General features: G+C 44.1%; 2 protein-coding genes across 3 annotated transcripts; one reads left to right on the plus strand and one right to left on the minus strand.

The window, feature by feature from the left end:
* The first annotated feature begins 3,629 nt into the window (after window positions 1-3,629).
* LOC123112936 (PRKR-interacting protein 1) lies at window positions 3,630-6,966 on the plus strand. 2 transcript variants are annotated; one of them, XM_044534046.1, is made up of 3 exons: window positions 3,630-3,911; window positions 4,617-4,928; window positions 6,345-6,966. In XM_044534046.1, the coding sequence occupies exons 2-3, from the start codon at window positions 4,647-4,649 to the stop codon at window positions 6,654-6,656; spliced, it is 594 nt and encodes a 197-aa protein (XP_044389981.1). In that variant the 5' UTR covers window positions 3,630-3,911; window positions 4,617-4,646; the 3' UTR covers window positions 6,657-6,966. The 2 variants fall into 2 exon arrangements, with proteins under 2 accessions (XP_044389981.1, XP_044389982.1); XM_044534047.1 differs by having other exon boundaries at window positions 3,636-3,911; window positions 4,621-4,928.
* A 2,744-nt stretch (window positions 6,967-9,710) lies between these two features.
* On the minus strand, window positions 9,711-12,400 carry LOC123112937 (protein CWC15 homolog). Its single transcript, XM_044534048.1, has 7 exons — window positions 12,148-12,400; window positions 11,140-11,246; window positions 10,950-10,991; window positions 10,768-10,852; window positions 10,306-10,396; window positions 10,107-10,213; window positions 9,711-10,008 (listed from the first exon to the last, which is right to left on the minus strand). Exons 1-7 carry the CDS (start codon window positions 12,276-12,278, stop codon window positions 9,885-9,887), a joined length of 687 nt encoding a protein of 228 aa, XP_044389983.1. The 5' UTR covers window positions 12,279-12,400; the 3' UTR covers window positions 9,711-9,884.
* Window positions 12,401-13,460: the final 1,060 nt, after the last annotated feature.

Below are 13,460 nucleotides of genomic sequence, written 5' to 3' on the forward strand. Positions count from 1 at the left end.
AATCTTAGGCAATATAACCTTCAACCGGTTAGCCAAAACCTTTGAAGCAATTTTGTAGAAGACATTGCATAAGCTAATCGGTCGAAATTGAGACAGAAGAGTAGGTTTTGATACCTTAGGAATTAGAACCAGGACTGTATCATTGACACACTCCGGGATTTCTTCTCCTTGAACTATACTCAATACCACACGAGTGACCGCAGCTCCACAGATGTCCCAATGTCGTTAGAAGAAGTGAGCGGGGAACCCGTCAGGCCCATGAGCCTTCGTTGGGAACATCTGAAAAAGGGCTTTCTTCACTTCTTCTTCCTTATAGAGCGCCAAAAGAGTATCATTCATAGCTGCAGTGACCTTTGAGGGTACATGTTGGATAACATCATCTAGTCCCTCCACCCCCTCGGAAGTGTATAATGTCTTATAGAAATCAAGAGCTAACTGCTGCATTTCGGATAAGTCATCCGTTAACTGCCCGTCCTGCTTCTGGAGTGCTTTGATCAAATTTTTGTGCCTTCTATTGGAAGCTCGAAGATGGAAAAAGTGTGTGTTCCTATCTCCCTCTCACAGCCATGCCACCCTTGATCTTTGGCGCCACATTATCTCTTCCCGAAGATATAGCTCGATCAAGCGATCATTCGTTTTAATCTCTATATGGACGGTGCAGTCCTCAACAGATCATTTCTTAGTCGTTCCAAATCCCTCTTCAACCTTTTTATCTCTGCCTTAACACTGCCCAAACGTTGACTTGCTTCACTCGCCCAAATTGTTGGACAAAGAATGCAAGTTAGCTCGAACTTCCGCAGTCGTCATGTTAGGGCCATTCGCCTCCCATGCATGTTGGACCGTGGGCATTAGCTCGGGATGCGTGTCCCACATGCATTCATACCGGAACTGCCTATGAACTTGCTTTCCTCTTTCCGGTGGATCAAGCATCAACCTGATGGGCGAATGATCAGATGTAGCGGCTGTTAGATGCTCCACAGTCGCTAATGGAAAACGGGCACCCCATTCGGGAGTGCACAGAGCCCTTTCTAGTTTGACTCTTGTGTAAGAGCCCCATATAACTTTCTTGTCGAACGTCCATTTACGACCCTGGAAACCAAGATCAATTAATCCACACACGTCAACTGCATCACAGAATCCTTGAATCTGAGTTGAACTCCTCTGGCCGATCCCCTCATGCTCATCATAGCGTAGAACTTCGTTGAAGTCCCCCATACATACCCATGGCATGTTTTGGAGGGCTGATAAATTTTTCATCGTGTCCCAAGTTCTCTGCCGGAGGTGTGTTTGTGCCTCTCCGTAGAAGCATGAAAGCCTCCAAGGATCACCCCCAAACTCTGAAATCTTTGCGTCTATATGATACTGCGAGTAGCCCAAAATCTCAATCTTTATTTCATCATTCCAATACAATACTAAACCACCACTACGGCCGGTGGAACCAACAGCAAAAGAAGAAGCAAAACCTAGAGTACTTGCTAAACCCTCAGCTCTATCTTGACTTATTTATGTTTCAACAATGCAAAGTACTCTATGGGAAAACTTTAACACGATTTCTCGTAGCTCTTGAACTGTCGGGGCGTTGCCTAGTCCTCGGCAGTTCCAGCTAAGGCAACTCATTGTGCTCGGCGGTCCTCCGCCGGGGAGGCCGCCATTTTTGCATCAGGATTTTTCAGACCCGCCATGTTCTTCCTCCCGCTTGCGATCATTGCCTTCTCTGACTGCTGCATAATCTTAGAGCGTTTTGGGTCCTGATTTGGTGGTGGGCTAGGAAGGACACCCGTACCAGCACCATTGTTCTTCTCGATAGGAACAAGCTCTAGGCCTGTGGTGGCCGCTGCAAAAATAGGAACACCCACAACCTCATCAGAAGCCCTTTTGTGACTAGCATCGCTCTCCCCCATATCAGTATCTTTAGCTTCCTTTGCATCATCTTGTGGTTTCAGACCGGATCCGCTTCCTCCTCCCTCATTGCCCCAAGTTTTCTGCCCCTTATTGCGGCGTTTTGAGCCCCACGTCGTAGTGGCAGGAGCCCTCAAGTTCTTGAAAACCAGGGCCGAGGGAGGGTGCACACCATCTCCATGTTCCTTGAATTCGTGGCCCATCATACCACAAACCTGACACCAATCCGGAAGCCGCTCATATTTTACCGCAAAAATCTCCCTCTGGCCACCTCAAATGATCGATGTTGCTTTCTTCAGCTGCTTACGAACATCCAGCCGGATTCTAACTCTATAGAAGTTCCCTTCAAAGTCAAACGATGCCGGTTCTAACTCCACGAACTCACCAATCAAGAATCCTTGCCCAAATTTCAAACTTAAAAAGCTCGATCGATGTGGGTTTTGAGTAACCATCATAAGGCTCAATGATCACAGGGTTACCCCGGAAGTGCCATGGACCTCCGAGAGTCACTCTTTCCCAGTCCCCCAGGCACTCGAACTGCATGATGAACAGATTATCTTCCAGGGTTTTGATCTTCACTCGCCTAGCGAGATCCCAGGCTGACCTCATGTTGCGGAAGAACCAGTAGGTGCTGAAGCTTTTGTTGATGTGAACTCGAGCCAGAATCATCCACCGTAGATCCTCCTCCGGTGGCGCGTCTTCATCCTCGAAAACAACGTCATCTATATCATACTCGTTTAGGGCTAGCTCCTCCATGAGATCCTCAAGCTTCCCCTTTCCTTTGCTCCCGGACGCACCCGGAGCGCCTTGCTTTGCCATAGTCACAGAACTTGGATCCGATCTCGCGGTCTCCCCACTGCCAGAACAAACGAAACCCTAACGCGAACCGAGCACCTAAAGCCCCCCACCAAGGCCGGGTAGCAGTACTAGACTGCCTCTTGATCAGCCCGAGCGGAAAGGATCAGATATGGCGGTTGCGAAGGACAGGATTTTCTCTACGTCGCCGGTGGCGGCGAGAGGAAGACGAACCCTAGCTAGAGGAAAAAAATCTGTGCGTCCCTTAGCGATAGATGAGAGGTCATGTTCGGCGCCTTAAGGGGCAAGTTTCTCAGTTGGCCTCATGCGCCTCATCGCGTGGGCTGACCCAACACATGCGAATTCCTGGCTCGCTCGGTTGGACAGGTTGACTAGTTGACCATTTGGCTACTTGACCATTGACCCGCCGTCTTTCCTACAAAATTCATGAAATTAAAAAAAATCATGCATTTTTAAAGAGTTCATGAATTCGGAAAAGGTTCATGGATTTGAAGATGTTTCACGAATTCAAAAAAGAATCATGAACTCAAAAAATGTTGCGGATTTGGGAAAAGTTCACTGATTTGAAGAAATATTCACGATTTTCGCAAAACACGAATTTAGAAAGTGTTCATGAATTGCGAAAAAGTTCATTGATTGATAAAAGAAGTTCAAGAATTTTAAAAATATTCGCAAATCTGAGAAAAGTCCATGTATTTGAAAAAAAACTGAGAAACAGAAAACAAACAAGATCCGACCTAGAAAAAAATCCGGAGAAAAACGCCCCAGCCTTCTGGAAAGTACCCAAAATCGGCGTGAAGAAACCTGCATGGGCCAACCACGGGCCGGGCATGTGGGCTATCGGGCCAGCCCGCCAGGACAGGGCCCATTTTGCAACCTTTGATGATGACCGTGGCTCCGCCCCTCTCCTGCCTGACCAAGAAGCACGCACGCCCAGCCTGTTCGTTGGGTCCTCCTTCTCCACCCAGCCGCCGGCCCGTCGTCCTCCTCCACGCCCCCACCCGCGGGCCTCCGCCGCGTCCACATCTGGAGCTCCTCGGTCCCATCCCATCCCATCCCGTCCCGTCCCGTCCCGCCCCGTCCCCGGCGGTGACCAGCTGGAGCCTCCTCCTCCTCCCAGGGGCCGCGCCTCTCTCTCTGCTAAGCTGGACTGGACTGGGCAGAGGATCCACTCAGCCTGATTTCTCTTCTCGGTGGTACGAAAGCCCTAACACTCCACGATTCTTTCCTCTCCGAGCTGCTGCAGGCCATCCAGGTGCTGGCGGCCTGACTCTGATAGAAGCTCGTTTTCTGAATAAGTAGTTTAGGAATCCCTCGGGCCTTGCACTTTTCATTTAGCTAGCATAGCATGTGAACTTGAATCAAGTTGAATTAGGGATGTCCTGCCTTATTAATGTGATGCCTCCCCTCTCTAATTGTGCACCACGCTGCAAATCTTGTGCTTGTTGGGTGCAATTGCTGTTATAAATTAGTACTGTAGTACAAAACAGGAATCCTGAATCTCATTGCCACATGTAGTTTACTTCTAGCCCATAGGTAACAAGGCTTTGGGGGCAGATAGATAGGGTCACATCTTAGATATGGTTGATTCATTTGGACAGGGTATCTGCTTCATCTGCGCTGGACATGGTCCATGCCTTTATGTGTATTGTATTTTTCACTAGATAGGGTCAAATCTTACATAGGGTCAATGCATTTGATACTTAGATTTGTCATGTTCAGCTATTCGTGCTATTTCCAGGTCCATTATGGCATCTCTTGTTTTCTCAAGCCCCCCAATACAACTTACTAGTAATTTCAAATGCATAAAAGAAAAATGTATTGTGAACATGTCCCCATAATAAACTTAGAAGCGGAAATTCCTATCCTGAGCTCATGCTTTAGCACTCTGTTCTGTGTAGGCAGATCCACAGGTGGAGCTAGTATCAACAATGTCAGATCCTGGTAAGGATGGCAATATGCAGCAGCTAGTCCCAATGGCACCACCGGCAAGGGTTTCTGGTGGTGAACTAGTGGCAAAGGCTTCTGTTGCTGACAGTGGAAAGCAGCTGGCGCTGGTGGAGGGTGGAGGAAAGAGCTCGGGAGGGGTCAAGCTACGGGAGGATGTGGAGGACATAGAGGTGAAGCTGAAGCGCATCATGGACAATGTCCCTGTCCGTGCCAGCAACACCTCTGGGTCCTCCGCTGGTTCTGGCTCTGGCGACTTCCACCAGGTACTCTTCTCTCTCCCACCCTCTCACAAGTGGAGAATTCAGCTAAAATGTGTGTCAGATTGTACCAATTTTCTTCTTCTCCTTATTATGCGGATAGTTCGAACCAGCCTCTCTGCGTTGCACTTTGCAGGGGTAAGACTAGGTTCCTATAATCCCTCCCCAGACCCCACCTTGTGTGGGAGCTTCTATGCACTGGGTCTGCCCTTTTTATTACGCGGATGGGACTCACATATAACTCTACATTATGGCTATTATGGGTTTATTTGTCAATTAGCACTTGAGTAGATGGTTGCAATGTTTTGGTGAAGTTGTCATTTTATCGAAGTTTCTCTTAAAGGAAATTTTGGGTCTATGATTCTAAATAGTTCTTTGGTGTCTATATAAGAGAGAAAAAAAACATGGTGCTTGCTTAAAAAATGCATGTACACAAGACCCTTTACCTGTTGATGTTCTTAAGAGTATTGACAATATTGAAAGCACTTGAGTAAATTTTGTGTATACTGTTGTGCAGTTGCCTATACCAGAACAACAAGATGTTTAAAATTTGCTCGATTTTTGAATCTCTAGAAGGCATGTTGGTGTGGATTTTAAGGTAACATCGCTGAATATGAAAAATAAAAAGAATATGTTTTGCTGCATCACTTAATCAATGGAAGGTTATAAGGCTGATGAATGACCACAGTTTGATAAAAGGTGAACGTCTATTAAGTTATGATGTGATATAAGAGAAGGGAACAGATACAAGATCTTTGTATTTGTGGCTTCTGCGATCATAGGCATTATCACATGATAATCAGAAGTTCCAGTGGCTTATGAGTGCTGCAATAGAATGGAGGCCAGATCGAATTGCTATCAGCCTACCAGGAGAAGATTTAGTGTTTTGCTACTCACAACTCTTCATTTGAGTTATTAAAATGAAGTACTGCTGTTGGCTTGTGGGCACGATCCTAGCTTAACTTTAAAACTGCTATTGACTTGTGTGTGGGTTCAGATTGATGCATACAATCACTGTCAGTAACTGGGTGGACAAAGGTTATCATAGTGGAGATTATGTTGCTGAGACTGTACACAAGTTCATTCAAATTCTGCTTTCTTTGAGAATTGTGTGATAATAATATATTCAAGACATATTTTGTCCGTCATGTTTCTTCACCAGAATTCTTGGGTAACATGATAGCAGCTGAAAATCATGATATTTGTAATTGGTTCCTCCTGTTCCAGCATTCACAGAGCTAGAGCAAACTTTTTCTTGATGTGTTCTCAACTAATTTACTAGTGTTTTTGTATGTGCAAATCTAGCTAGCTCCAGTTTTCTCAAGTTTCATGACATGAATAGTTTTGAGAACTTGAATGGAAACACACTGGTAGGTAATAATCTGATGGTTTAACTAACTGTAAGCACTCTTGTTTTGACAGTATCGGCAAATGAGGAGAAGGGAACAGGACCGAATAACGAGGATGGAGACTGATTACGAAAAGAGGAAGCAGGTGGCCGAGTTCAATCTGCGGAGGGAGGAAAGGCTAAAAGCAGCTGAGGAGCGTACATCCAAGAAGCGCCTGAAGCGCCAAAAGAAGAAGCAGCGAAAGAATGAAAAGCGGGCCAAACCAAGCGGTGGCGGCGAGGAACCCAATAGCGAAGCAGTGCCTAAGCAGGTGGAGGAGGAGTCAGACGACGACGATGAGGGTTCGGATTACGAGGGCGACGACAAGTTTAAGCAATGCAAATGAAGTTGCTGTTAAATTGCAGACCGCCATTCCTGACTCTTGGATATTACTTTTCATCACTAGTAGGGGTTCTGGATGATAAGGAAGACTGGGGGCATGAACTAACATCGGGTGCTTGTTTTTTGTAGTAATAGAGACTCGGAAACATACATGCTAGATTGGGGGCATTGGGCGCCCTGTTAGTTTGTTTTGGAAACGCTTGTCTGCTGTAAGATGGCAACCGGACGCATGTTAGTTTGTTATGAAATATTATGTGTACCTTTTACTGATGACATGGCCATGCATGAAACATGGTGCTGGTTTTCTTGTTCTCTGTGCTTGCTTGAGTTTACTTTTTCTCATCACCTAATGTTTCTTTTTCCGTAATCAGTCTGTGAAGCATAATGTATTAACTCGATCGCCTAATGTTTCCTTTTCTCACCTTATGTTTCTTTTTGGATGCACACCTTGATCCTGTGAGCATCAGATGAACTGAACCAGCTGTGACTTTGGTGTGTAACGTTTATTTTGGCATAGATTTTATGTAAGCAGAATAACTACTAGCATTTCATGCCGTGCTTTCGTCAACATATTGGTTATTACTCCCTTTGTTCCTAAATATTTGTCTTTTTAGAGATTTCAAATGGACTACCACATATGGATATATATAGACACATTTTAGAGCGTAGATTCACTCATTTTGTTCCGTATTTAGTCATTTGTTGAAATCTCTAGAAAGATAAATATTTAGGAATGGAGGGAGTATTTTAACTTGCTTGGTGTTGTAACGGAAACCTCCCATCGTGGTTATCTCTGAAGGTTATTAGCATCTGAAGAGCATATGTGACAGTTTTTACTATACCCGACAGAACTTTTCTCCAAAAAAAATGATCACTCACCGAACCTCCCTGTTCCATTATCATTAATTAATACAGTACCAAACATCCAGCAAGCATAATCCTTATCGATCTGCCATGCATGCCCTCTCTTATTACATGATAGCATCCAAGCATAACTTTTACAAGTTGGCAAGACGGGCATCACAAACACAGAGCAATAGAACACCACCATCAACCATCATAATTAGTACGTAGAACCATGAACTCATCATCATTGAGAAAACAAAACAAAGACAGACTAAAATTTCGGTCTTCTTCATCACACGCATGGATGGTTCATAGGGACGAAACCAATATCCCATCGCCCTTCATTGCTCCAGCATACTCTGCCAAAGAAAGGCGGCCCTGTCCGTTCAAATGGCTAGCAGCTGCTACTGGATGTTCAACAGGGAGCAAACACTAACTGCACTTGCATGCACAGGCCGTTATCTCCTCTCATCTCTATAGTGATTTTACTTAGTTTCTTTGTGATGCGGTTAACAAAAATTAATTGTATATATCAACCACAGGAGCAGTCTGAACTGCTGTTTCTGCCTTTGGGACGGGGTGAGAGTATCACCATCATGTGCATTCGTTTCATCCTAATTTGTTCTATGGACAATACGGCCCAGTCTCTTCAGGGACAGGGTTGATTGCACCATATGAATGCAGCAGCAGCAAGTATTCTTTCAGTTTGATTTGCAGGCAGGCAGCTGAAGATGGTAGGCAGGCAAGGAAAGAACAGGATCTACTGCATTTGATAGCAAGCATACATATCAATCAACAAGAACAACAGAATTCACAGCACCTCGATCTTGATCTTGGCCCAACACGAATTAATACACGCAGAATCAACTCAACACAATGAAAAGAGGAAATTAATATTAGGCCTCTCGACCAAACCCATAGTGGAGTGGGCATGGACAGTGGAGAGCTAGGAGTGGTGGATTTCCGAGCAGCACAACGACTCCAATGCCATGGGAAACAAAGGCAAAGAGCAACCTGCCATTTTGCTCACATGAATCCCAAGTTCAGTCTAGTCTAATCAGAAATTAACCAACCACCTAAGTGTCCAACAAACCAAAAAAATGAAAAGAAAAACATGATTAGGAGGAGGACCTCTAAGTAGTACACAGTAGATAGCAATAACCTGAGCATATCAACCGACAAAATTGAAAAAAACAGCAGATAACTTCAGCCATGGCCGACAAAAACAGATCTCAATCACAGGACAATAGGAAAACTGCAGAGCAAGGACAACTTACTAATGCAAGCAAAGAGAATCTGTCCACCCAACCTCGCTCACCAGCCCCGAGGTAATTAAGTAGCCAGCAACAGCGCGAAGAACCAGGAGTGATGAGTGTCCGAGCAGCACAACGACCCAGATGCCATGAGAAACCGAGGCATAAGGTAACCTGCCATTTTGCTCAGCTAAAACTCTTAACTACTAAAACACTAATCACAAATCAGGCAATAACCAGACAGCAGGAAACAAATCAAGAACATAACTTCGATTGCAGACCTTTTTCCCCTTAGGGGGCAGCACGGAGATAGAGGTTCAATTTGCGTCTAACAAAAGAAAAAATCAAAGTAGAACAGAGAAAAATTATAAGGAAAATAAGCTACTTCATTGAATTCGATAACAAGCAACATTAATACAGCAGATGCAACCGTGCAAGCAGAACTCACTGGGCAATTAAACAAGAGAAAATAAATGTTATCCTTAGCCCTCCCAACCAGCCATGGAAAAAGTGGCCAGCAAACAATGGAGAGCCAGGATATCAATCTCCGAGCAGTACAACGACTCCAATGCCATAAGAAACAGAGGCAGGGGTAACCTGCCAATTTGCTCGGCTAAACTCTCACTGGCAATCAAATAGAGAAGGAACTTCAGTTGTTAGTTCGGTTAAAATCATTTTCACAAGAGAAGGCCGACAAGAAAATTGGTGTTTCAAGTGCTCAATGAATTCGACTAAAAATATTAACATTTTCCAGGGCACTGCTGGGCAGTCACACAAACTGCTAGTATGCCACAAACATACATATTTTCCAGAAGAGGGTCTGAAAGAATTCAAATACTCCCTCCGTCCCATATTAATTGTCGCTGAAATGGATACATCCGTTTGAGCAACAATTAATATGGGACGGAGGGAGTAGTAAATACTAACAGAAAGATCCTAAGGTCACGGCAAAGCATCAGTAGAACACAAGCAGTGGGTTCTTTCTTTACTTAGGAACAAGGTAAACATATCACCGTACAGGTAACAGAGATGTTACAGTTATGTCATACAAATTGATCTTCAGAATTCAGAAACATCACAGGTTCCTCTTCCAGCATGCATACTGTCCAGACAACATATAGCATACAACAGCATCATTTCATGTACCTATGCAGAAACTTGCGGTGGAAATCACTTCTGATGGTGTCGTTGATGAACCGTTTTGGTGTCTTAGTCTCTCCACGAGCTTGGTTCTTGAATACCACATCATCATCCCACCTGCAACAAACACATATATGAACAGGATTAAGCTCTGGGTAAAGCATGGCAGCATTCTTTTGTTAAAAAAAAGGGCACCAAGGCATCACTGTCTTAACCTTCTCTTCACATTGAAGGAGCCAGAGTTATTCATATTGATCAGTGGGTTTCCTCGCATCAGCTCGGCCTCCTTCATCTTGGCCTCTTCTTCTGCTTGCTGACGCTCCTGCAGCAAACAGACGGGACTTCACATTAATTCTCTAAACCTAAAGAAGAAAAGCACCACAAAATAATAATACAGATAAGAAAACAGCAAACCTTTCTAAGCCTGTCCTCAGCTCTTTCTTTTTTAATCCTTTCGAGCTCTGCCATGAGTGCCTCAGTGTCATCGTCGTCGTCATCATCATCGCTGAATAAAGTTTCAATTTGATGAGCAAGACATAGAATAAGTTGAGATAGTCAGATGAACTACAAATCTGGGCCCAGATAAAAAGCTCTGTCCCAAAAAAATATCAGGACAATTGCTGCATTATTCTTTTTTGCTATTTTACCATATGTATTGTTGTAAACATAAACATATCACACCCAATAACAAAGTTTATGGTAGATAACACATGTTGAACAGTTTCAGCCGGCCCTAGTCCACAATACAATTTGTTCATGCAGTTAGAAGATGTATCAGTTAATCCCATCCATGCAAGTGCAACAGCAAGTAGAGTCTGGTCAGCATTTTGAACAGGTTTATTGATAAACTACTGAGCAAGAACTAACTAAACAGACCTTTCATCATCACTTTTGAGCTCCACGTCAGAGTCGTCCGCATCAATTTCACGTGGAACTATCTTATCCTCATCCCGTTTTGAACCTGTGAATGTGGTTACCAGAAGAACAAAGTAAATCATTATGCTGCCTTGAAAAGAACACCAAACAGACCTTGCTAAATTTTTAAGGTTGTCACCAACCTTCTAAGAGCAGGCTCGAACTTTTCCGCCGGTCCCTCTCATCTGCAAGAAAAAAGAGGTTGACCTAATCGATCACAATTCACATGTAATAGGTAACAACGAAAGACAGAACATCACGGAAGAAAGGATATGGCAAAGCACTATTTGCACAGAAGACGAAGAAGGTACAGATGGACCCGGAGGGTATTACCAACATAGGACTTATCCTTGGATGAGAAGTGCTTGCGTTCACGCTCCTCAAGTTCATCCCTGAGATTCCTCTTCTGTACCTCCTCCTGAGTTTGCTGACCCTCTTTTCTGCAGATAAGAGGGGGAAGCATTGAGAGGAAGATACTCAGAAAAACTATATAAACTATCAGCTAATTCCATTCAGGGTTGACAGGGAGGGGCAAGAAATAAATTAATCGTGTGAAGCCTCATGCAATAGTTTAGCCATATGTACTGATTATCATTAACAGTTTTGCTAAGCACATCTAGATGTGCCATGAGTATTGCACATCTAAGTCCTATGTCATTGATCTTACGTTGAGATTCGTGTGGATATTTCCTTTTTCTTTTTCCTTTTTCTCTTTATGCTTGATTCACTCACTTAGATGTGCAAAAACTAGAGCACATCTAGATGTGCATTAGACACACCCTATGGTTAACTAGTAAACCCCACAATGAGGAACATATGAAGCCTGATAAGCCATTTGATTACGGATTCACTCTCTTGATGGAGCAACAGCAGCAGCAGCAGCAGACAAAATAGGCGTTTGTTCTATGTACGATGAACAACTATCCCAGGTTACTGCACGTAAATTACTACATATGTTGGTTGACAACTACTGCAAACAGGTACTACTAGATGGGCTTATTTATTGGGTTGGAATTGACCTAATCCAGGCAACCCTTATATAGCACCAAAGCAAACAGCAGGCGGTGCCTCCATTCAGGCCCTAAATTGAGATGACAAGGCCAGACACCCAGATCTGGAGCCCACGTCTCCAAGGCCGACGAACCCTAGAGCCCTTTCCCCGCCCCCAATCCCAACGACGGCGTCCCGTTTCGAGAAAATAAAAATCCAGGGACGGCGTGGGCGCGAGATCTCTAACCAGGCCAGACGGAGGATTCGATTCGAAGCACGAGGGAGGGCATGGAACTGGGATCGGAATCGGAGCGCGGGTAGGGGCAGACGATTGAATTTGAAATCACCTACCTGGGCTTGAGGGAGGTGTGGGCGGCGAGGTCGCGGGAGGAGTACTTCCCGGAGGGCCCGAAGATGCGCGTGCCACCCTGCTCGTTCCCGCCCTTGGCCGGCGCCCACGTCGGCCGCGCCGCCGTCGTCATCCTTCAGCCGGGGGATTCCTCTGCTTTGCTTTGCTTTGGTGGAGACGAGACGACGGGAGGATTGTTGCGGAGAGGACCCTCGAGAAGCGCCCCTTTTGTTTTCTTTCCCTCGTGGCCGTGGACCGGGCCAGGCCAGGAGGTCTAGCGAAAGGCCGAGAGGGAAGGTGGTGGTAGCGCGATGCGTGCTGGGCTGGCCGTCCTGCGGCTACAAACTGGATGGCCGGTGGCCTCACGGTCTTCATTAATTACCACCGCCCTTAAAAAAAGATGATTACCACCACGCTTTGCAAAAAAAGAACACGAATATTATATTAGAAATAATTTTTTAGGGGAAAACTTCGAATCTTTGCATGGCAGTACAAACAAAAAAAACTAGAAGTAACAAAATTTCGTTCGGGTCCGTAGACCACCTGGAGACGACTAAGTTTTGGCTAGGATTTTAAACTTTTGGAACTTACTGAGCATTCTGATGAGGGGTAATAAAATTACTTTCCCACATATTTATTTTGGAACTTTTTTGGATTTTGATATTTGAAACAAATCCAACTAAATAAACATCAAAGGAGATAATGTAATAGGACCCCTTCAATAAAAATGTTGGAAATTCTTTAAATATGATTTGGTTATTTATTTTAAGTAAAACCATTTTTTGGGGTACTTTTTAATATCATCAATTAACTTTTGGTAATGGTTTATGTACTCTTATAAAAAACAGAGTTGGTGATGATGGTGTACCTGTCATCCTGCGATATAGGTCGTCTGATCTATATCTGACGGATAGGAAGAAAATTATGGCAATTTTGCAAAAAGGTACTTGCGTCCCTCTCCATATTTGCGGATAAGGTTTTCCCTCGTTCATCCTTATCTCCCACAAGATAAACTAATCATGTAAATGCATCTTGAAGTTCCAACGCAAGGGCATCTTGCTAGTCAAAGTTCAAAATGGAGTGTATAAAAATATTATTTGTATTCTATTTTATATTTGGGATGCAAATATTACTCCTAAGCACTAAATATTACATAAGGTTTATGTGAATTTTCTAGTATTTTTGTTTGAAGAGTTTTGCCATTTTAATTAACAAAACATTTCCTATACTATTTGCAAATATTACTCCTAAGCACTGCTATACTATACTATTTCTATATTTTTCTAGGCAATTACTACATTAGTATTTTTTTAGG

The sequence above is a fragment of the Triticum aestivum genome, chromosome 5B, assembly GCF_018294505.1.
Source record: "Triticum aestivum cultivar Chinese Spring chromosome 5B, IWGSC CS RefSeq v2.1, whole genome shotgun sequence".
NCBI lineage: Eukaryota > Viridiplantae > Streptophyta > Magnoliopsida > Poales > Poaceae > Triticum > Triticum aestivum.